The 25,589-nt window shown below is 33.6% G+C and overlaps 1 protein-coding gene across 8 annotated transcripts in view; it reads right to left on the bottom strand.

Annotated features, from left to right (window-relative positions):
- The window catches only part of LOC143239051 (coronin-2B-like), a 44,579-nt gene that overhangs the window by 18,179 nt on the left and 811 nt on the right, over positions 1 to 25,589 (bottom strand). Inside the window, exons 1-4 of one of the 8 annotated variants that reach the window (XM_076479881.1) lie at positions 20,235 to 20,356; positions 18,518 to 18,608; positions 4,297 to 4,565; positions 1,960 to 2,009 (exon numbers count right to left, since the gene is read on the bottom strand). In XM_076479881.1, coding sequence (XP_076335996.1) covers positions 1,960 to 1,983 — 24 coding nt within the window. In that variant the 5' untranslated portion in view covers positions 1,984 to 2,009; positions 4,297 to 4,565; positions 18,518 to 18,608; positions 20,235 to 20,356. Of the gene's footprint in view, positions 1 to 1,959; positions 2,010 to 4,296; positions 4,566 to 18,517; positions 18,609 to 20,048; positions 20,376 to 24,550; positions 24,642 to 24,858; positions 25,209 to 25,589 lie in introns of those variants that run through there. The other 7 variants (XM_076479872.1, XM_076479841.1, XM_076479844.1 and 4 more) reach the window with 7 other exon arrangements.

Below are 25,589 nucleotides of genomic sequence, written 5' to 3'. Positions count from 1 at the left end.
CAACTGTTAAAAAATATATGCATAAACAAAAGAGGACAGTTAGGTGATTACCAGATCCCTAAAAATTGAGATGAGGTAAATCATGTTTAGTTTAAAACCAGCGAGAAATAGCAAGAATCTCCCTGACTTTCAAAAGGAGTATTACAGTAGGTACATTTTAAATGCATTATTCGTATGAAGGACTTTCTTTGACATTTATCATTCTATTAACAGGGATTACACACTTGTTCCTACAAAATCTGTTGTTGCCAAGTGGATCAACCAGTGATGACTGACAAATACAACAGTTGGACTAGTTTTTTTTTACTTAAAGTTAAAAAGTGCAGACAACAAATGATTGAAAACATAGGATGTGCTCCAATGAGTTCATTTCTACCATTTTTTATACTTCATGTATAACAAAAAAAAATAGATGAACCCATGAGACAATTCTGCCAATACAAGTTATGGTTAATTACAATAATGTTGTGAGAAATGTTCACATAGCAGGAGTTCAGTCAACTGTACTTGCACATTAATGATGAAGAACTCTTCCATTACAAGGTGTCTAAAATCAATCCAAAGAGAACAAGACTAATTTCAGTCATTTCCTATGACCAGAACAACACATATTTGCAGTCTAATTTAACAACTTTAGGATGAAATTCCTGAAGTTCACTACACATCTCTTCTAACACCTTATGTACAAATCATAAAAAAAATACTTCATAAGAAATAGCTTGCAAGTAAACAAGACATCTTGCAGTATCATGTGAAGCCTATACCAAGTCTAGAACAGGTGGTGTTCCAACCCTACATCAGAAGATGATCTTAATAAAGTAGCCCATCAGTGTGCAAAATTACTTAAAATAACATCACATTTTATGAATACTAACTTAATATCACCTCCCACACAAGCCATAGCTCAGTAAGTGATAAGTGAAGTTTAAAAACAAAATTCTATCTATAGTATTTGAGTAACAAATTTTATGACAGGTATTTTCAAAAATTATCTTCATAATAAGAACAGTGTCACTGTCTTAACTCAGTTACGTGAACATAAAGGGATACATTAGTCCATCTAAACAATAATAATCCTTCCACAAGTTCTGTGCACATGTACTTAACTCTTGATTAGAGTGAAACTAAACATCAGTACCGCTAAATAAACAACTTTTCTAAGTCCCTATTTATAAAGGTTAGAATGCATTGTTTCACCAGCTGGATACCTTCTCTGAAGACAATATTTTTTAGCATAATCCACGATTCCTACATGTGATATTTAACAACTCACAGCTCTATGATTGTGAATAAATCTATTTAAGCAAAAAACTTGTTTCATAAGGTCAATCTATTATGTTCCAATACACTGTTCTCACAAAGAAACCTCAACTAGGTACCAAAGTATGCATGATGCAGTTTACACTTCCTTTCTTAAATACAATTCTCTCTTGAAATCCACTGTATTCTGAGGATATCATTCATTAAGGTAGATGGATAGGTGGAGGAGGAGGTACTGTGTCTGCTTGCAAACATATTAGTCTTCTCCCACCTTGAATTTGTTTTTTAATATCTAGTCAAATAACAGTTTGATTTTTTTTAACTTATTCTGCTTTTATTCCCAAACTTAGAACTCAAGTTTTACCCACCACTTTTGCTTCATTTGGTACACTAAAAATTACAAAAAAAAAGAAACAACCTTTGGTGATTAAAAAGAATTCCAGCACAATTTTAATGTCCCCCACTAAAAGGGATCTATAATTGAAAAGGTTAATTAAGCTCACTGTTGATATGCATGCAATAAATGGAAGACCCCTAAACATTTTTTTTTATTTTTTTTTAAATTACAGATTAACAACAGTTAAATTTATGGAAAAGATTAAATTCTGTTATACAAAAAAATTATAGTATAATAATTCTAATTGTCTCTTAAAAGTAAACAAAACCTTTAATTAAAAATAATATAGGTTTATTCTGTACCTTGTTTTGACTTCTTTCCCCCATCTTCAGCAGAAACCAACCAATCAAAGCTGTTAAATAAAACAAGCATTGTGCAGTGATAAAATTACTGAACAAAATGAACTAAAATGAAAATAATGAAAGTTATGTGCAATTCTACAAAAACTTAAAAATAACTGTAAAGGTCTATAGCATACTTTAGGTTTAGTAGTTATAGTAATCACAACACCACCACCAACTACATAATGCAATGACTTTGGGACTATAGCATTCTTTAGGTTTAGTAGCCATAGTAATCGTATCACCATCAACTACACAATGCAATGACTGAAATAGAAAATAGTACTTTCTTCACAAAACAATGTGGAGATAAAACAAAAAAGAACAGTTTCTAGAATACTGAAGAAGTTTTATATAATAGATTATGGTTATTTAAGAAGCAAATAAATGAAATATTATAATGTTCTTAACAAAAAAAAAAAAAAATGTAATAAAAGGTCAACACATTACAAAGTGCAAAACTACCATATAAAAAGTCATCCAAATAATAACACTGACTACTACTGTCATATCGCTACGTTTTAAATACAACAGAAGAATAAGCCATTCGTAAGTGTAATAACGTAATTATAATTACTTGAAGGATAATTTCATGATTAGATAAAAAGAATTCATATTTTGTGAACAAATACGTTAATTTAACTGTTAAACTGCTTTCGTCATATGCAAATCAAAATCAGAATGAAGATGTAATTAGAATAGGCTACGTACATGAAGCTTTAAACGGGAGGTAACAGAGCAAGGCAAATGCTTAAAAAAAGTTAACACATACTATATTGAGGTTTGTCAATTAATTTACTAGTACCTGCTAATGAATCTTATGATACGTAATTCATTTTAAGTGTGAGAATTTATACGGTACTAGTCACAAAATCCATTAATTACATAATATTTCTTACTAATACAATTCGTGATTCACCCAGCTTCATACTTTTGGTAAAGGTACATAAACAATATCTAGGAAAGAAATAGCACAACGTAACAGTGGAACTTTAAGAATGACGTCTACAAACAAAAAATCAGTGCACTGTGTAATTAACCAGTCACGAGCATGCACACAACATAACTAACTACATAATGTAATAGTCACATGTTAAACGTCATTTTTAAACTACTATTACTGACCAACTAAAGAGGTAGAAATTTCACGTATTCATCATACGTATTGGTAGTTTCTTTGTTTAAACACTTGAGGACAAAAAGTACGCTTTATCATTCTTAACGCAACAAAATGGAAAAAACAACACAACTTCAAGTTTCTTTTACAAACGGTCAACTAGTTTCAGTTTTATTTAAAATAAATTCTTGACAAAAACTATTACAAGAAAACAGTAACCTGTAGATTGGGATATTTAATAAATAATTACGTTTTGTGTATAGCTAGCCTCCCCAGAAACAAGGAATCTTTTACACTCTACTTAATTGTTTTTATTGCAAGTGTAATGTGACGTAGATGCATTAAATATTAACTTTCGATCAGAGATCAACTTTGATAGTAACTAAAAAATAAACTGGTTACAAGTATAGCTATTTAAATATACTTTACGTTTTACATATAAAGATAGGACAGGCAGAAATCTAAAAGACGTTTTTCATGGCAAGTTTCTGTAAACTAGTAAATACCTACACTGAACCAACCCCACAACATACAGTTATATTCAACAATAACTGTTTTCATTGCAAGGATAATAGAACTTATACCGTCTATAAATTCGTCATATTTAAAATATTTCCATAAGCAGACTTATCTTCTCAAGCTATGTTTATAAACAACAGTCAATACAATAACTCGTAGAAAATATCTAGTACAACTTGAACCAAAATTGTTTGGAGTAGATTAAAACATTATTGACACTTTTAACAAGTTATAACTTCAAACAAATACTGTGTCAGCGACGTTATGGCTTCAACACATCTTATTGCTATTCGCTCTTTCGAATTTCATTTCTATTCGCGGCATATTGAACCATTACTATTTTTAACAAGAAACTTCAGGAAAATAATTTATCACGAAATACAGTTACTATATTTCAATGTTTGTTTTTTTACGGATTTACACTTGTATAACAAAAATATCGCGATTTTTTGTTACTCTGAAGTCCGTTAAAATAGTGTTGAGAATTATTTGCAACATATTTCATTTTGTTAATTGCTAATTGAAACTATTACTCAGTTTCACATTATCCAAGTTTCTGTGCAGAATCGATTTGTTGCTATAACTAACAAATCTGGAGCAGTAATTGGAATTTAAAAGCTGTCGTCACTTCTTATTTTAATATATACTTTCAACTTACGTACCTTCTAAACAGGCGTATATATAAAGATGGTGGTATGACTAACATTTACTTTCTTCCGTATATTTGGATCACGACAGAACACGAGACACTCACAGCTCCTGAGGGAAAGCTTTGTCATCTATTTCTACCTGAACACGTGTCTAAACACCGCTACACATCTCTTCCCTCAGTCACGCTTTACTGATTTGACCTCACAAGACACCAGGTGGTGACCGAAAGAGATGGAACAATGTAAAAATCGAAACTTGGCTATACTTTGACAGTATTTCACTTAACGTACAAAGAAAGAAAAAAAAAGTGCAAAAATATAATTCATTATTTTCAACTTCTGTTTAATTATAATATTATTCGTAATGGTATTTGTTTTGTTTTAAATATGACATGTAATAATGTTAGGGGTTTTCTTTCATCTCTGAAAAACTAGATAAGGTTTTATTATTGTTTTAAAATTTAGTAAATAATACGATACCTGCTAACGTCCTTTAACACGAGAAGTAAAACTGTCACCGTCAACCTAAAATTCTAAGTCACCTTGCTATATACGTGTGGCATATTAAGGTCAAACTTATTTCCCTTAGAGCAATGTGCTGGATTCGTAGAAATACGGAATATTCGACACGGTATTAAAACTGTGAAACAAGACCGCTTATCTGAATATCCGAGTTCGTGAGAACGAAATAAGAAGACTGGATACGACTTAACATACAAAAGTGAAATATTTATCGCACCAAACCACACACATTGTGTGTGTGTGTGCGCGCTTGCCTTGGAGGATGGACTATCGTTTGTACTGCATTGCAATTATTATAACTGATCAACCCAAATTCATTTTCCAGAGAGAAAGCGTCTAGCGCTACCTAGGTGACTGGTCATTCTCGTTCAAATGCAAATGATAAACTCTAGATACCAGGGGCGTAAATCCTGGGGGGATGGGGTATACACCCCCTTCATTTTAGGTGGGGGGTATGGTGCATACAATCATCCCCCCTACAGTTTGGTCTGTTAAATTGTATTATTTCATCACAGGCCTACAAATTGTGTGTTTGTTCTTGTGACTCTCGTGTTCTTACCAATAGAATTACATAATTAGGCCTAGATGTAGGCTTTTTCAGTAGCCGAAATGTACATCTTTAATATAGGCGTGCTTCTAAGCTTTTCAATCTAAGCGATAGTTCGTAAGTACCAGTCAGTAGGCCTAAGTATCATGCAAGTATCGTGGCAACAAGATTACTCTGTAACTGCGTGTTTACAGCTTTCAGGTTCACGTAATCAGAGATTACAAATTTGAAAATTGAGCAGTCCACATAAGTGATTACAAAAATCATCCCCACCAGGTGTAAAAAATCTATCCCCTGTTAAATACCATCGGATCTACCAATGAAAGACATTCTTACACAATGCGCGGCAATACATTGGCAGAACACGTGCGACTTCAACAGAATGACAAAGGAACTAAGGTAGCAAAACATCAACCAAACCTGAGGCCTTTTTTGAACAAGTGTTACGTGAAAACTAAGTATTCAGAATACTTCATAAATTTAGAATGTTATATTAATAAGAAAGTAGAAGGATATTTATATCCCAAAAACGAGCTTTGTCATTCCATTTTATTTTTATAAAAAAATCAAGATTACTAGTGTTCATCTACTGACTTTGTTACTCATGACATCTGTTGGGTAGAAGTAAAAAAAAGTGTTTTTTTTTTTTATAAGACTAATATAATTACAATATAAAATCAAGAACTAGTGAAAATGGAATTTTCAGTTACTTAACAAAGAGTGAATCGATTTCAAATTCATTTCTATGTATATTTGTGTATGTGTTTAATCATTTAATTAGCTACGCCTCATTACCAAGTTGATTTTCAGTCTCGTCCTAAGAACGTATTGTTTCGATGAAGAGCGAAGTCATACGTATTAACCGAGGTGAATCGAACCCCGGAATTTAGCATAACATTAAACTTCTTAAAACAGTAATATTTTTTTTTTACTTCCATCAACCTTTTTTTCCTTTTTTCACATCCCAATTCGAATTCAAACGGATATTTAAAAAAAAAAAACTAGATTTGTCTTCTAGTCGTCCCCTGGTAGGACTGTGGTAAAATCTACGTACTTGCAATACTCACATTCGTTGTTTCCAAAAGGCTCAGAATTTTTCAGACTTTTATTGTGCCTGTTATAACTTTCTTTCCGAAATAAATGCACCAAGTAATATGTGATTTTTTTTTGTAATAAATGAAAAAAACACCTATTGGTCTACATTTGATTTGCTTAAGTAGTTAATGTAAATAAACATACCAAAAACATCGCTTGCAAATTTGTTGAGTAGACAACAAATGCAACATATTAAACTTAAAATTCAACAAATCGCTTCGTAAACGCAGTAGTTATAAATACGGATGGAATAACCACTTTAACTGTCCCAAGACATAATTGTAAATGCCAATGTGGTGGTACCTTCACCGTCAACATCTGTTGTTGTTCTTGGTTTGCCCGCACGACGTCACGGGTAAATGAGACAGTAGTACGCAGCCGCTGACACAGAATACAACGTGTTGGTTGTTCAGCCATCATGCATGGTGACATACAAATTGTAAACCATGTTAAACTGAATACAGTGTCGTTTGGGAGCAGCTGCAGCACAATACGCTATTGTGCTACCTTTACATAAGGGAAATTTTATCCTAATATTTTTAATATTTTGGGTCATTTAGGTATGCAATAATTTTCTTGCGCAAAATTCTGACACTGTGTACCTCAAACCGAGGTTTGTGTAAAACCTTTTAACACACCATAGTTCGATCTTCTGTAGCACAATTCCGTATGCTTGTCTGTTTCTTTGATGTTAAGCACAGAGCTACACAACGTACTATCTGTAATCTGTCCACCAAGGATATCGAAATACGTTTTCCTGCGTTATAAACGTTCACACTTACTACTGAACCACTGGGAGGCGAGTGATTTTTTTTTTTTTTTGCAGAATGTTTGAATGTCTGATTCATACTGTTTTTCCATTATCAACACACACACACACCAAAGCCATTTTAACTGCAAACCATATGCAACAACTCACTACCTACCAAATACGCTGAGAGATTGGCTGTCACTCTTGTAACGCTCCTATAGATTAATGTGTTTGATTGTGGTACTGCAAGGATTCGAGCCCAGCTCAATAATTTCGAAAGAGAGCTCGATCAGGGCAAGGCCATGCCCGATATCCCCTGTATCTATGCAAGGAGATATATATATATATAACATATAAAAAGGCTGATGAACTCGTAGCTGTTGGCAAAGACAAGCTTAATTTTAGGCGAAAGAACTGTATTGATCAAACAGTTCTTTCTTACAGCGTGTCTACTTTATGTTACTCATTTTTCAAAAGTTTGCGAACAAATAAAAAAATTGAGCCGTTTTCGGATTACAGGATCCAGGCGTGTTCGATCAATAATCTAAAAATTGTACACACGCGCAGCGTAAATTTAGAGTATATAAGTACGTCTTCGCGAGGACGGTCACCCAGGTTGTTCACAACAGACATGCTACTCTGACTGGATACATTAATACACCATCCTGTACACGATATAAGACTGAGTTATTATGCACAACACTGTAAATAATGATAAGTCTACCAAAGCAGTAACTGTGAGAACACTTCACTTAACGGTTATGTCGTCAACCCCGTATTCTTGGCGCCAATTTTATTTTATTTTTTTTTTTTAATAATAGTTCTGACTCACCATAAACTCGTGCGTTTAGCTGCGTGTCTGTTTAGCAGGAAATAGAATGCAAACAATCTCAATTGGCCAATGAGTCTCTTAAGTTACGAGGGCTAACTGAAGCTACTTATACACTACAAGCAAAGTATCAAAAGCTTGGGGGGGGGGAAGAGTTATCCAGATATAAACAAGGATGGAATAATTAATTAGGAAGAGTTCAAAGTGCACTTTGTTCGGCCAGAACAAGTAACAGTTCGTAAAAGCAGTATTCTATTACATCTTCTACACTAATGAAGAGTATTTTAAAAATAGGTAAGACGTTTCGGTTTCTGTTGATCATACACAAGTTTTAACGGTAAAGAAGGTACTGATATTTAAACTAACATTTGACAATCTAACAATGAATCGAATAAAACGAAATTCATTGTTTGATTATTGAATATTTATTTAAATACTAAAATATCATTTACAGTTAAATGTACACTCAGGAATGATTGCACCAGTTACCGAAATGTTGTACCTATTTAAAAAAGAAATATTCTTCATCACTGTAAATACTGTAATTATTATAAAGGTATTGAATACAACAATGTTCCTATAAGTTGAACAATGCTCCAATCAGATAGCTGCCACCCAGACATTTTTTTCTGTTTTCTTCTAACGACCAGTAATGTTTAAACATAAATATATATAAGGGTGATGTTCATATAACTGTCACATGGTCACATAAACCATGTAATCATAAAGCCCGATGATAAAATTTCAGCTAAATATAACAAGTACAGCATTTCTATAATTAACAATCGCTTAATGAATAGCTTCATGATTTGACAGTTCTTCCGATTAGGCAGGAAAGCCAATTTAATGTATGACAATAAACGGTTGGTGTTAAGAATAACCATGTAATTATCTTTATCCTGAAATTCCAATTCACTTTTTAATCTGGTTATCACAATAACAATTGTTCATGAAATAGATTATATAAAAAAACCTCCACTATTATGCCTCTGCCTAACCATAGAAAAAGGGTTTTCTCAGGGTACTCTCTTCCTCAACAGTAATGGCTTTTCGGCAAATAATTTACAGGTCCTCGCAGCACTGATGGACCATAAGTTCGATAACGATCATTGGGTAGAAGTAAAACAACAGAACTTTCCACTTCCGACCAAAACTCACATTTATCAGTGTACAGTCCCTCACTCCTATCAGGAGATAGGCAAAAAAAATCCGTTTCTGAGCGCACCCTGTCGTCTCCCGAGGAGATCTGAAATCGAAGCAACTGCAACGATAAACAAAAAATTAACTACTACGTGTTTTGTACTCCAGCCGGTCTGATGAGTTCTGGTATTGAGCAAAAAGCGTCGCCAACACTTCATTCTTCAATGGTTTCAGTTATAAGGTATTAGAACTAATATAGATTTTCACGGTAGACAAGACTGAAAAATACGAAATTCATGTGCGGTACTCCGTATAAACAAGGCTCGAGTTCAAGAAAGATTTTAGTGCTTATAAAGAAGCTCACACAGGAGTCTGATTCATCCGATGTGATAGTTACCTTCCAACTGAATATTTTAATAAGTGTTTGAAAGTTAAACACCTCACCCTCTAATCTCCATAACCCGTAGCTTTTCCGACATTTTAAAATCTACACGTTACCTCTAAACATCAATAGTTCTTCCTCAATAGTGGACGACTTAGACTGTAAAAGTGTAATCTTACAACGCATTATTTCTTAAATTCTTTGATATAATTCATCGACTGGATTGGTGACGTTTCATCTGATGGTTTCGACTACTTCTGAATTCGTTAAACGTGTTATTTTGAATGAACTACAGATATTAGTTCGAAAGTTAATTCGTTATAAAATTAATTTTCGTTGAATTTTAAACTATGTGGTTTAAGTTATATCAGTGTTATATTTACATGAGATTATGTTGTCGAGATTACAACAGTACAATAAATGTCATTGTTACATAATGCCAATTTAAAATTTACAGTTACTGAGATGTAGTTTTCTACTGTGTATTTCAGCCATCTTGAACGATGTCTAAAAGGGTATGTGAAGCCAGGGAGACCTGTTATTTCTTTATAACCTCTTTATTTAACCAAACTAAACGGTTAACAAGGTTTACCAACAACTCAACACAACTGTATAAATCCATGTTTCACCCCAGATATCCAGCTTTACGTTTTCCATCATTAACCCCAGGTGGTATGGGGTTACAGTGACTCCACGTTGGCATTTTAAGATTTAGGACTAAAGATGATGAGGCAGAAAATTTGCCAATCAAAAGTCCGAAACTTTTCTACAGTGCACAAGCGTATTTAAACACATGTCCGAATAATCAATAGCATTGAGCTGGTAAAGAAACATACGAGTTTCTGGTTGTTTGATATTAAAAAAGTGGGATAAAAATGAATCTCGCGCAAAGCTACACTAGGGCTATCTGCGCTAGGTTTCTCTAACAGTGTAAGACTAGAAGGAAGGCAACTAGTCATCATCAGCCACCGCCAACTCTTGGGCTACCCTTTTACCAATGAATAGTGTGATTAACCGTAACGTTATAACGAACACACGGATGAAAGGACAAGCCCGTTTGGTGGGACAAGGACTTGAGCATGAATTACTTATTTCAAGCTGTATATTCGAATGTAACTTCTTGGATTTGATAAATATTGTACTATGCACATTTCGGGGAATATATAGGTTGTTGCTCCCCGCTAGTAGAGCGGTAAATCTACGGATTTAAACGCTAAAATCAAGAGTTCGATTCCCCTCGGTGGGCTCAGCAGATAGCCCGATGTGGCTTTGCTATAAGAAAACAAACACAATATAGGTTATTACATCTCTAATGTTGCAAAATCCGACCCAACCATCTATATGAAATTATTTCACAAGCTGTTCCGGAAGAAAATGCCACCACCCATCTATACCAAGCACATTAATTTTGTAATACATAGAATTGAAAACATTGATTTTGTTATGTTGAATATCCTGGAGGAAAATGTAGAATTTATTGCCAGACGATTGAAAATGGGACTTATAAAAAACACATTCATATCTTTGAAAAATACCCATCTCATGGGAACACCCTCCCTACAGTATATTATAAATAGACCTATAATCAAATATATAAACTAATCATTTCACACTAAGTTGTAAATCTAATCATCAAATCTCTAAATACTGATGAAGACTCACTATCAGCTTCGATGTTCTGTCTGATTTTGGAGGAACTTTGGATTAAGGTACGATCACCAACAAATTTGTTTAGTTAGTTTGAATTTTGTGCAAAACTACACAAGGACTATCTGCGCTAGCCGTCCCTAATTTAGCAGTGAACGACAACAGGGAGGGTAGCTTGTCATCATCACCCATTGCCAACTCTTGAGCTACTCTTTTTACCAATGAATAGTGAGATTAACCGTTATATTATAACGTCCACACGTATGAAAGGACTAGCCCGTTTAGTGGGACAGGAGTTTGAAGCAATTGTTGAAGCAGACACGAGCACCAATGGAAAGTAGGCCATTTTCCAATTAATGTATGTGCACTTACTGTTATGACGTTGGCCAATGTTTACCTTACAGCCCTATAATTTCACTTTCAAGCTTTTGGCTGGTATATACTGTTTGTTGTTCAGGTACCCAACCACTTTCCATTGTATATGATAAAACAGGTTCAGGTGTAAGTTGCACAACTTACATGCAGAGTTAGAACATCCTCAGTGGAAATCAAATAGTCAAAGGTTTTCTTAAATTTATTGAACAATATTGTTATCAACTTGAAACAAATTTGTTTGTTGACGTTTTAGTCGGTGATGGAACACGGAGCTTTCAAACAAATGGTTCAACAACAGAAGCAATAGCATTGCTGGTTAAACAAGAGATCCCAGCACCATGCAGAAGATATAGGTAATTTTACGAAGACTTTTCATGTAACTCCTGTATACCTCAGGCGCTACATCAAAAGCTGCTGAAACTCCTGTATACCACAGGCGCTATATCAAAAGCTGCTAAAACTCCTGTATACCACAGGCGCTATATCAAAAGCTGCTAAAACTCCTGTATACCTCAGGCGCTATATCAAAAGCCGCTAAAACTCCTGTATACCTCAGGCGCTATATCAAAAGCCGCTAAAACTCCTGTATACCTCAGGCGCTATATCAAAAGCTGCTGAAACTCCTGAATACTCCAGGAGCTATATTGAAAGCTGCAACCCCCTGTAAACTTCAGAAGCTATATTAAAAGCAGCTGAAGCCACTGTATACTCCAGGAGTTCTAATAATAAGCTATTTCATACCTGCCATGAAGACTGTACCCCAACACTTATAATTAGAGTGAATGGTCGTACACAGCGAACCAAGGAAACATCTCACAAATTGGTTATAACACTAATTACAGCTATAACGAGAGCATTCACTTCTACCCATGTTCACTGAAGTTCTACAATAAACCAGAACAATATATAGTAGCACGAGTACTGGATTTACGTGTAAAAACACAAATTTTCACCCAGGATATACCTCAGTACGACTCTCCTGAGCAGGTGTTCTGTAGATTGCATTAAAGTTTGGCGCAAATCATTTTTTCAATTCATCCGTTATTTTGAAATAACATTTTTGTAACACTGCTCCTCCATACTTACAAAATATTTTTTTTCATAACTGATGTTACAAAAACTAAATTTCAAAATATTCCATTTACACGTGCTTTTTGTCTTTACCAAAGTCTCGAGTCTGATATTCACGAAGTCAACTATCACAGCAGCAACTTGTAACAACCAGTAGCGTATTTAGGTAAGAACTAGAGGGAGCTCAGCCCCAGGGTCCATGACCTCAATGGAGGCCCATTGATAATTTTATTATACGCAAAATTACGAGATGTAGAGCCCACAATAATTATTAACCCCTAGGCCCACACAACATTAAATCCGCCACTAGTAACAATTGTTTTAAAAATAATTTAGCATAAAAATGTAAAAAAAAATTCCATTTAAAACAAGATGTAACTATCATCTTATTACTTGAATTGCGTAACCGAATTTTTTCAAATTACATTTTTTTTCTTTTTTACACCACTTTTATGCTGGTAAGTGTATGCAGTAATAAATCTTTTGTATAGATACTATTTTCCTTTGGTTTATACATATACGTACAATATAATTATATATAAATTTCACACTTAAACAACCATGTAGAACGAGATGAAACGCTGCGATTCATTTGCTCAGTGGAAAACACACCATTTATCAGATTCAAATATGCGTGTGAAATCCGATGATACGCATAAGAGTTTACCAACCGCTGTGCAAAAATTGAATATTCACATTAAGAGGGCAATACCATCCACCTTAGCCTATAAAATATAGCTCTCAACCTTTCTGGGGCTTAGGGCCTATTTTTAAACATTCAGGACCAGTCGTAACCCAGTAAATAGCTTCAGTGTAAAAACCAACAACACTTGGCTGACTAAATAAATAAACGATGAAACATTTTAAAAGTCTGTCAGTGAGTAGTCTTCAGTTTTAATCACAAAGTTCATACAACTGAATTATAATGATATGTCCACCACAAGTATCGAAACCAGATTTTTAGCGAAATAAGCCTCCAGCAGCTGGGAAACTGTTCGCAACACTTTCACAGGAGCCGACAACCCATAGTTTGAGAATCGTTATAACGTTATAAACACGCTAAATTGGTTTGCCTAGTCAGCTTGAATTTTAAAAATCAGATATGCAACTGGGCGACACATTTAAGTAACTGAATTGTCAATGAACGATCAAAATTGTGATATAAGAAATTTACATCAAAACTGTAAACCACTTATTGGAGCATATTTTTTCTAGTTTCCCTTCCTAACTAACACTAATTGGTCTGTTTTCAGAATATCGTGCAAAGCTGCACGAGGGCTATTTGTGCTAGACGTCTAATTTAACAGTGTAAGACTAGAGGGAAGGCAGCTAGTCATCACCATCCACTTGATTCTTACCAAGAAATAGTGGGATTGACTGTAACATTATAACGCTCCCACGGCTGTTTGATGTGACGAGAATTCGAACCCGCGACCTTCAGATTACGAGTCGAACGCCTTAAAACGTATTGTTACTTTGAATTAACGTTTTAGTAACAGTCTTCCCTAAAATCTCGACGCGAAATTTTCTTAAACACTTACAAAACCATATTCACAGTTCAGGTTGCAGGTCTCCCATAAAATGTTTAATTCTGACAAAAGAAATTGGTTACGTACATCACAATTTTTATCTTACATGTTACCAACCAAATTTTTTTTTTAAATCTTGGCTACAGAGGTTAACAAGTTCAAGTAAACATGTTCATAATGCTTTATTCACTTTGCATTCAAATTACTATATTGTTTCTAAACTGTTCAAAAGCGATAAAGTACACACACTTTATCATAATCTTGTATTTCTTTGATAAACAGCATCAATTGGTAAGGTTAATTACAACACTGGTTGTTGGTTTTGTGCTAGTCACCTATTATTACAACCCTCCGTATACGGACTTGGTCATTTTTATCAACCTTGTAACAGTTTTTCCAGAATGTTCAGTACACCATTTACTAGATTTAGTTGTGATAAATACAAAGGTCTATGTTCACGATCTTCAGTGTGCTCAGCAAATCATTTTTGTTTACATTTTCCTTGAAATAACTTATTGATCTTTCAAGAAGTCTGTATAACATCATGGGAATGTTTATGTTATTGTGTAGAATGTTGTATTTATGGTTCTGAGGACTCTGTACTTCAGTAATTGGGTTTTTTATTCATTATTTATATTTAAACTATGTTTAACCATGAAGGTTATCACTGGACGTATATAGATTTATATTTTTTAAGAATATTTCCTATTGTTGCCGGTCAGACATAATTTGCTCTTTTGCTACATCTAATTTGTAGCTTCATTCAGTTTAGTCAGACCCCAGGAATTTGACTTACGTGGCTGCCTGGTTTGTTTGTTTGTTTTTTGAATTTCGCGCAAAGCTGCACGAGGGCTAGCTGCGTTAGCCGTCTACAATTTAACAGTGTATGACTAAAGGGAAGGCAGCTAGTAATCATCGCCCACTGCCAACTCTTAAGCTACTCTTTTACCAACGAATAGTGGGATTGATCGTGGCATTATAATGCCCCAACGGCTGAAAAGGCGAGTATGTGTGGTGTGACGGGGATTATAACTTGCGACCCTCATATTACAAGTCACGCGTCTCAACCACTTGGCCATGCCGGGCTGTGGCTGTCTGAAGAAGAGTTCCATGAGATAGGATTTTGAGAGTTGTTTTATTTAGTAAATGACTTGTGTTTTAGAAGCAGATATTTTGATTCTCCATGCATTATATAAATGTGTTTAGTTTAGTAGTGGTTACAAACTAGTCGCAATTATAGCTGTAGAGTAAATGTATTCTTCTTGGTAGGTTTTAAGTCTTCAGGTGATAATTAAGCCTTGGAAAGGTCAGGTATAATGATGAGCTTGTCTTTCTTCCTTAACGTTAGTTTTGTTTACACTTTTATTCGGGAATATACTAGTGCAATTACAACACGATAATCTGTATTTGTACCCTGGAAACCTGGCACAAACTCTGACCCCTAAGAAGGCCCTGTCCACATGTGTAATTATGTTAGTATCCAGTAGTTTCTCTTCGCTTCACCATCGAAATTCGGCCCATGTTTTGGACCAGGGAAGGTCACGTTCAGAGTTTTCATTATTTTCTTTGCACTATTACTAAAACCTACACGTAATAACCCTTATCACGTTGTTGCACAATTTGCAGTGTGTTAAATCACGTTCATTGTCCGCAGTTTCAAATTACATACCCTTTTCATGTCATATCCAATTCGTAGGGTAATATTAACTCGTATATATTCACCAGTTTCACTTATGCACGATCGAACTATTAGTCCGTGTTTATAATGCAGTTCCATTGAGCAGACATACACAGACAATCCTGAAAATTACTGTACAAGGGGTATATCATACATGATGACGACAGTCATATGCATCTCTCCCCACTCAATGTTTACCATATGAAAAACTCCATCTGCATTGACCCTAACGCTTAGAATTAAGTATAGCATGCGTGTTTAAAGGAAATTTTAAATGTAACAATTATTTCGCATGAAACAAATTACCTTTTGCCGTGGAACTGTTTGCGGGTGTATACAACTGAATGAAGAAAAATAGTAAAACATTAAATAATGTAGCAGTTCACGAACAAGGATCTGATGAGGGAAGTAAAATCAGTTTCCATACTAGTGTTCAATTGAGAAGGAAAAAAAAACACACTGCGTAGTTTGTATTAAACTAGGAAGCTCTTACATGGACAGAACATTTATTAAAATAAGCAATTCGGAGAGAATACGTGTCACGTGATATAGAAATGAAGACTGGAATCTTAAATGTTTCCTTTATAAATGAGGAAATAAATTTTTTGATATTATAATTCCTTGAATAATAAACTGGTTTGATGACGTTTGGTTCGTATGACTGTAAAATATAGTGACATGCGCACTTTGACCTGCCCATGTCCGTAAGATATACAAGGACCCTTATAACCAACAGCCATAGACTGAAAACAGGCATGAGTAAACAAATGGTTTCCAAAATATATAACGTTGCTTTTTAGACGCTGCACATTATATTTTTCACACACTGCTCTTTTCAACTAGTACAATATCCATTTAATGTCTTCGTACAGTAAGTAAATTCAAAGTTCATCGAAAATAGCCATTAACTATCAGAAAAATAACGACAATGAATACGAACATTTATAGTTTACTACAGAAAATTTAAACTTTGTAACTAATGAAAAACCAATACGAACAGTGATTAGAACAAGACCATGAAGTTATAACGATCAAAATAAAGATGAGGCAAAAAAATAGTTAAAAAGTGAAGTTTAAAGTTATGTAATTGGCCCAGCTTTTATTAAACATCTGTGCATAAACAAAATTCTATTTAAAATATACCTTTTTCAATAACAGTAATTGTAAAACGCATCACACGCATGTATAGAAAAGGAATGAAATTGGAACACATCGGAAGTACAGCGTTTTACAACAGTAAAAACCATAAGTAGGGTTAGTTAGGCCTGTATCTGTTCGATTACCATAAGTAGGGTTAGTTAGGCCTGTATCTGTATGTGTATAAACGCCTGGTAAGGGTTGAGAAAAATTTTTGTAGAGCAGCGAACAACGTTCTGACCTTCTTCGGTCATCGTCAGGTTCACAAAGAAAGAAGTAACTGACCGATAACTGACCACACGTTTGAAGGCGGTTGTGTAATTGAGTGTAGGAATGTAGAGGGCGTGGTTAGATGTTGGATTGTATTTATTAATATAGATATAAAGGCATTCCTTTGTGTTGGTTTATTTTGGGCTTGAGTTGTTGTACAAGTAAGGCTTCTTTAATTTTGCTTTTGTTTGTTTCTTTATTTAGTATTTGGGTTTTTTTTTATGGTTATGTTGTGTTTATTTGATTTGCAGTGTTCGAAAACGTGTGAAGGTGACTTTGTGTTCTTTGAATCTGGTTTCCATTTTTCCACTTGTTTCTCCAATATAGAAGTCGTAGCACTTATCACATTGTATTTTATAAATAATACTGGTGTAGTGTTTGTCAGTGTAGTTTTTACATAGTATAGATCTTAGTTAACCTCCTTTAAACATGTGGTCAGCTATAGGTCAGTTCTCTTTCTTTCTTTGTGAACCTGACAACGACCGAAGAAGGTTGAAATGTTGTTCGCTCCTCTACAAAAAATTTCTCAACCTTTACCAGCCGTTTTACATATTTTTCTCTACAAGTGGGGTTTCTCGTCATCACGGATTATTAGGCCTGTATTTGTTCGGTAATTCAAAACTGGCGTTCGTAAAACCATAAGTAAGGTTGGTTATACATGTGGTTGTTCAGCTATTCAAAACGTGTTCTAATATATGTATATTTAAATAGTAATAAATAGGTATTTGAAATAAACGAGACACGTGTAATAGTAGTAACTAACACGTACATAAGCAACAGATATGTGTATTTATGTAAAACCTATTTATACATTCAGGTTTACCAGGAAATTAGCTTAAATTTACAACTTTCGTTCTGTCATTTTCTCAAGGTTTAAGATAAAAAAATAAATACCAAATTTTAATTTTTTATACTGTGAACGCCTTTCATAGGCTGACGAAACGGGATTATAATTAACGACAAATATAATTAATTATAATTATGCTTCGCCAGCCTGCATAAACACGTTCACTCGTACAGTTGTTGTAATAAATGACATAGTATTACTACCACCACTGTGTTGTGCCCCAACTTGCCAGATAAGCTCGATTGAAAAAAACACGACCGCGACAACAGATATGGCGAAGAAAGTGTAGTTGAAACATTATTATATGTTTTTCTTTTCTGGAAATACTTAAATAATTAGAAGAAAATGGTGTGTTAAAAACATATAATTTTGATTATTTTAAAACCTTTGTTTATACTTATATAATATGTTACCTTATTCGAAGACCGCGTAATAGATGTGTCAGTCGTGCTTGATAAAAGCGAGATTCCAAGACCAAGGTTGGTGGCCGTCAGAGGAGTTAACCTGACGAGAATAGTAATTAGTTTTAAAATGGACGGTACAAGGAGTTTAAAGTATTATCAATTTATAAAGCAATGGCAGTTTTAGTAATAAAAAATTAAATGGTTTTAATTTATACAGTACCACAGATTTAATCTCATAAGGACTACAAATTCACATATTCCTGAGGTGACGTGTGTTTTCGCCAACGTAACAAACCTTAGTAGTCTCTGCACGTGTATAAATGTAAATCGTGAACAATGAGCAAATGGTACACGGCCTACGCAGCGGAAAATTTACGTCTCGAATTAAGTTTAAAAACAAATTTCAGGTTAATTTGATGTTACTATTACATCTCGTCTATGGATTACAAACTGTTTATTCTATAGAGAGAATAAAACTTATTTTCATTTAATATTTCAATACCAATATTTTCGTTTGTCGCACACTTTTCAAATTAGGTATCGAAACGCTTTCGTTCTAAATGCCAAAAATGTTCGGTATCTTTGTTTTTATTGCATGTGGACTATCAATAATTCGGCTAATTTTACAATTTATGACGGGACAAATTTTTCAAATCATCAAATATCGTGAAATAATTTTTTTAATGAAAAATAAATAAAGTGTTTGTTTTGATACGTAGCCGTTTACTACCATGACTACTGATCAGATGACATAAATGGCAGAATGAACATATTTTCAGAAGGTGTTAGGGCAAATTCAACTCCAGGCTAATGTACAATATCCGTTTTCAGCCCCATAACACTTTACCGTGTGGGCATTAAACTTTTTTCAATGATATTAGTTGAGTCTAAAACAAATTAATATTAGTTAACGCAATGCCAATAATTTGGTCTAATAACACGTACATTCACGATCACAGAAAAATATTTTCATCAGCAGTATATTAATTAACACACATTTTCAGCCTAAAATTATTAAAAAGTTAACTTAGCTGCATAAATAGAATTAACATATGAACAAGGAAATGTTTAGGTCCTTCAAGACTGTCCCCTGTACACTCAGATATGTGAAAATAACTCTTCAATTCTGCTAACAGCGCCTATTTCCACAATTTGTGACACTGAATTTGAAAACACTAACAAATTTCTATAATGTTTATTCACTGCTTTTCAGTGGTAGTAGTCGACTATTGTTTCGCAACATTTAAGGTACTTGTAGTAATACTAATATTTCTAGAGCATGACTGGTACACGATTTTAACAAATACTGTAATAGAATACATTTAAAATATCTTAAACAAACGACTGAACTGATCAACATTACATTAATTCAACATCCTTAAAACATTTGCCTTGATCGTGACAATTCAAAGTATTTTGTTAAAAATGAAACTTAAAGCAATTTTAATTACACTTTTACATCATCTTTTAAAAACAAAAAGCCAATGCCTATAAATAGCTTAGTGGATACTATACTAATAGATTCATAATTAAAACTTACAGTGTTACAGTATTGTACTGAACAGCGAAATATTTAATCGAATTCTTCTAAAGTTCTATGTTCATTATTCAGTTACTTAGTTGTGCTAGTCATTGCTGGCAGTAACACTGAGTGACTAAGTCAAACTTAAACTTAGAAGTGGAACTATTAACTTAATAAAACACCTGATATAAGGAGAACACTTACAAAACCATGTGTAACTCTTTGATTTATGTAACAACTGACTGATACAATAAAAGCTTTTACGACAGTAACACCAAAACGAAGCTTAGAGAGTCCCTTACATATAAAACTCGTATCACAACTTCTGTATTGCTGTCTGCTCACACAGCCTTCAGACCAAACGGGTGTGTCTCATTCTGCTAACAAGCTATTAGAGCGCCATCTACTGCTACTTTTACATAAAATATAAAAATAATAATTTAAGATTCCATATTTGGATTACGAGTCGAACGCCTTAACACACTTGGTCATGCTGAGCCAGATGGCTGTCAGTAAAGTTTTAGAAAGTATTTAAATTTATGCAACTTACGAGATTTGTTAAGATTATTTCTTGAAATCATGGTTAATATATCTCTGTAACTAGCTGTAACCCAAAAGATAACAGTAACAGAAAATCATAATTCTGCTGCAGGAGATCAGGAAGCATGTTACACACGCACACACACAAAAGTATTTTAAACACGTTAAATAAAGATAACTTATTAGTCACTAAATCAAAGCATTACTTATTGTTGGAAATTCGGTTATTTTCTTTAGATAAAACGTTTTTTTTTTGTTACTTAGGTCTATTAGTTATGAAGTTGTTAGTAATACCTATAAAATTTCAATAGCATACTGGTTCATGTCCTAACTACTTTTCTTCTTCTAGAATAATCGCATTTTCTGTTTTGTCCATCCGTTTTGAATTTTGTGCAAACCTACCAAATGACTATCTAACACTAGGCATCTCTAATTTATCAGTGTAATACTAGATGGAAGGCAGCTAGTAATCACTACCCACAGTCAAATCTTGGGATACTCTTTTTACCAATGAATAGTTGGATTGACCACATATTATAACACCCCCACAGCTAAAAGAGCAAGCACGTTTGGTTGGACGAGCATTTGAACACACAACTGATTGTGAATTGAGCACCCTTATCATCCAGCCATGCCAAGCCCTGTGTTTTGTCACTAACACAGAAGCAGTCACCGAGTTACAGATTTCTGGTTTTAATGAGACTATCACGATACAAGGTATAAGCATTGCAACTGTTTAAAATAAGCAATAATTAAAAGTTTATTTCATTTCAATTACAATTAATATTACAATATAAGTTTTGCTTTAACAGAAATTAATAGAAAACCAAAAATTAAAAAAGCAAAATTCAGATTATTGTTAACACAAATTACTCTTCTGAAGTTCTTAAACAAAGCTACACAAAATATCTGTGAACTGATACACAGGAACAACTACTTTCAATACCAGGTCTCACAAAATATCTGTTAACTGATACACAGGAACAACTACTTTCAATACCAGGTCTCACAAAATATCTGTGAACTGATACACAGGAACAACTACTTTCAATACCAGGTCTCACAAAATATCTGTGAACTGATACACAGGAACAACTACTTTCAATACCAGGTCTCACAAAATATCTGTGAACTGATACACAGGAACAACTACTTTCAATACCAGGTCTCACAAAATATCTGTGAACTGATACACAGGAACAACTACTTTCAATACCAGGTCTCACAAAATATCTGTGAACTGATACACAGGAACAACTACTTTCAATACCAGGTCTCACAAAATATCTGTGAACTGATACACAGGAACAACTACTTTCAATACCAGGTCTCACAAAATATCTGTGAACTGATACACAGGAACAACTACTTTCAATACCAGGTCTCACAAAATATCTGTGAACTGATACACAGGAACAACTACTTTCAATACCAGGTCTCACAAAATATCTGTGAACTGATACACAGGAACAACTACTTTCAATACCAGGTCTCACAAAATATCTGTGAACTGATACACAGGAACAACTACTTTCAATACCAGGTCTCACAAAATATCTGTGAACTGATACACAGGAACAACTACTTTCAATACCAGGTCTCACAAAATATTTGTGAACTGATACACAGGAACAAATACTTTCAATACCAGGTCTCACAAAATATCTGTGAACTGATACACAGGAACAACTACTTTCAATATTTGGACTACCCAGGTCTCACAAAGTATCTGTGAACTGATACACAGGAACAACTACTTTCAATATTTGGACTACCCAGGTCTCACAAAATATCTGTGAACTGATACACAGGAACAACTACTTCCATATTTGGTCTACCCAGGTCTCACAAAATAGTGGATCTCACCATCATTATGCCTCAGTCATGACCCCAAAGTGTGGAAATGAACCACAAATCCTCAGATTCACAGCCCAAGAATGCTAAGAGTTGGGACTAACCAACAGAAATAGATATAAATTGTTGGGGTTCTATTCAAACACTTTGAAATTTTGTTACATATGGGAAATAAAATACCTGTATGCTGTATTTTATTTGCATACCAATATCAGTTCTTTTCAGCATTAATATCAATCCGTCAGATTATAAAGTTATGTTTTTTGTTCTAATACTTGTTTTGCAGAATTTACTGATGCATAATTCATATTCATATACACTATTATAGTAAATTAATGAGTTAGCTACAAATAACTTCATTCAGTTACCAAAGTTTAAGCAATAAAATATTTATTTTTAATAATCTCTTTAAAAATATTTTCACTACTGAGTTTATTTATCTGTAACGTTCCAAAAATGCACAATAACTACAAGTTTGATACATTCTGCTTTGTTTAATAAAGTTATTCAACAAAAATGTTTAATAATTCTCTGTTAAAGTAATCACATATTAACCTGCCTAATAAAAAAAAACAAATTACTACATATTCTATGATCAAAAGGTTTTTAAAATACCATAATGTATATACATCTCTACAAGTAAGAGTTTTGGGCCTTAAAATATTGCAGCTTGATAGTAATGCAAGCTGGAGATTTATCAATAAAATATTACCTTCTGGAAGCAGTGGAAGTGGGACATTTTCCTTAAAATATTATTCTTTGAAACTAATGAAAGTTGAACATTTGTCAAAGTAATTTTTTTTTCTTATTTATATGTAAAATATAAAAAACTATGTTCCCAAAGAATTGTTTTTTCTACCAGATGTAACCAACATGGTACAAAAATCAAGTTATTTTGAGGTCCATGTAATTTACTACAATTTTATTATCTACTATTTTTGACTGGAAGATATAATAGCAACAAAGGAAAATAATTGGATCATATACAACTGTAAAAAAACAAAACAAAAGACAACAAACCAAAGTATTGTAATACTAACAAGTCTTTTTACAAACCTAAACTAATTATCAAAGTGAAAATATATTAACTAATAACCAGTCCTTCATACACTGAACTTACTTTAGTGAATCAATGATGTAAGAATAACAGAGAAATTAATTTAACTCATGATAAGCAAACAGAACAAATGAATATTTCAACAGCATAAAAAGTGTCGAGTTTCCATTTGTGAAGTTAAGAGACTGAAGCTAGTTGAAATAATGTCTTTCCTCACTCTATTTTTACTGGTGTACAGCTTAATTACAAAATGGTAAAGTTATCACTTGTTATCTTATCCAGTTCATTCTGACCATAATATATAGTGTCTGATTTCACTGAAAAAAAATTTGTATGCTTGGAATCTTGTAACTTTTTTATGTTATTTTCTGATTTTTCTTCTGATGTCGAGAAGGCTGCAGCTGAAAATTTGAGGTTTTAACTTTTGGAAGAGCAATTTGAGCAACTGTGTTTGATTCAAACATATGAAACCTGGAGATAAACATTACATCATTTCTGTTGAAAGAGGGGATGCTGATATTGTGGTGAACTTGTTCCAGATATTTCTCTATTTCACTCAATTTTATACCATCTTGAAGTCTTGCTAACAACAGTTTCCTACATAGTAAAGAAAAAAAACACACTAAAGAATTGAAATGCATTTTTGGGTGAGTAATTATTAATGGATTTCAACATTTCATTCAATTACGAGCCATGAACTTCATGTAGTGACTTGATCTTGAACTCGGTTCTCAGGCTATCACAAAAACAACACAAACACTCATCATGTCTACAATGCTATTGTGGCTATCTGTAGATAATTTTTTTTTCATAAAACTAAATTTAAAATTAATGAACATATTCCAATCCCATTTAAATATTCTTGAAGTAAAATATAAAATTTTTAACATGACAGCTGCAAATTATTTCTCATTTTAAAATCAAATCTGTCCAAACTTATTTTAGTAAGAAATATTTTATAACCAAAATTAAAATTTCAAAATGAAGTCACGTAATCATCAATAACTTTACAGCTTGTTGTTTTTTGGGTTTTTTTCTATTCATAAATTTACACAAAATTACATGTTACCTGTCCATAATCTTGAACTGGTAAGACCACCAAAGGGACAGATAGTCAATAGCATCTACTGCACACTCCATGGACTAACTTGCCCTTTACCCTGGAAAATTAGAAACAATTCTTTTATTAATTCAGCATACTAATTTTTTTATTCAATCCACAATTACACTGGAAAACTTTGTCTCTCCCTGAAACTTTCCTCAGGTGCCCATGCTACTGTGATTTAAAACATGGAAAATGACCATCACTGTTATAGTGCACCCATGAAATTTAAACAGATAGCTTTACTTTTGTAAAATGTTAAAAACCAGAATTACCTACTACTTCATTCCTGCTGATAAAGTGCTTGTGAATCCTTGTTTATAGATGTAGTTCTTCTTATCCAGTTCCTTCACGTATTCTTCTGCATTCCTACTTTAGGTGGTTTATTATTTCCAGACGTGTTCCTATCACCTCATAGTGGATTTGAAAAGTTATGATGGAACTAACCTTGAGAAATTATGACTGGACTGAGCTGCTGAATAAGTACAGGGTAGCCCGTAAGTCCCTACCCATCCATATATCTTATGTATCCAGTGTATCTGTGTGCTGTCCCTCATTCTCGCTGCATAATATTATGCACAATATGCTCTTCAAGTGTAAATGGGCTTACATCGGCCATATTTCTCTGAAAAAAAAGAAACAAATTTATAATACATGCGTAATTGAATATAACATAATAACAACATAAGGATGGGTAGGGACTTACGGGCTACCCTGTACAGTTCCAGTAAGAGCTAGTGGTATCTAAAGAAATTAAATGCCACATGTTAATGGATTAATACGTAATGAATCAAAAGCACAAAAAAGGTTTATTTCTACCTTTCATCTTCATAATTATTTCAATCTAAATTATATTTGTAGTTTAATCCCCCAAGCGTTACTTTGAAATACGCATTTATTAATTAGTCATTGACTTCGTCTGAGTCATCTGTAATAGAATAACAAAATCCAAGTTCTAAACATTAATCTTGTCTCCACTAGGTGAAGTTCTTACTGCAGAACCAAG

Source organism: Tachypleus tridentatus, chromosome 2 (assembly GCF_004210375.1).
Source record: "Tachypleus tridentatus isolate NWPU-2018 chromosome 2, ASM421037v1, whole genome shotgun sequence".
Classification (NCBI taxonomy): domain Eukaryota; kingdom Metazoa; phylum Arthropoda; class Merostomata; order Xiphosura; family Limulidae; genus Tachypleus; species Tachypleus tridentatus.
This window is presented reverse-complemented; position numbering and strand designations above follow the sequence as displayed.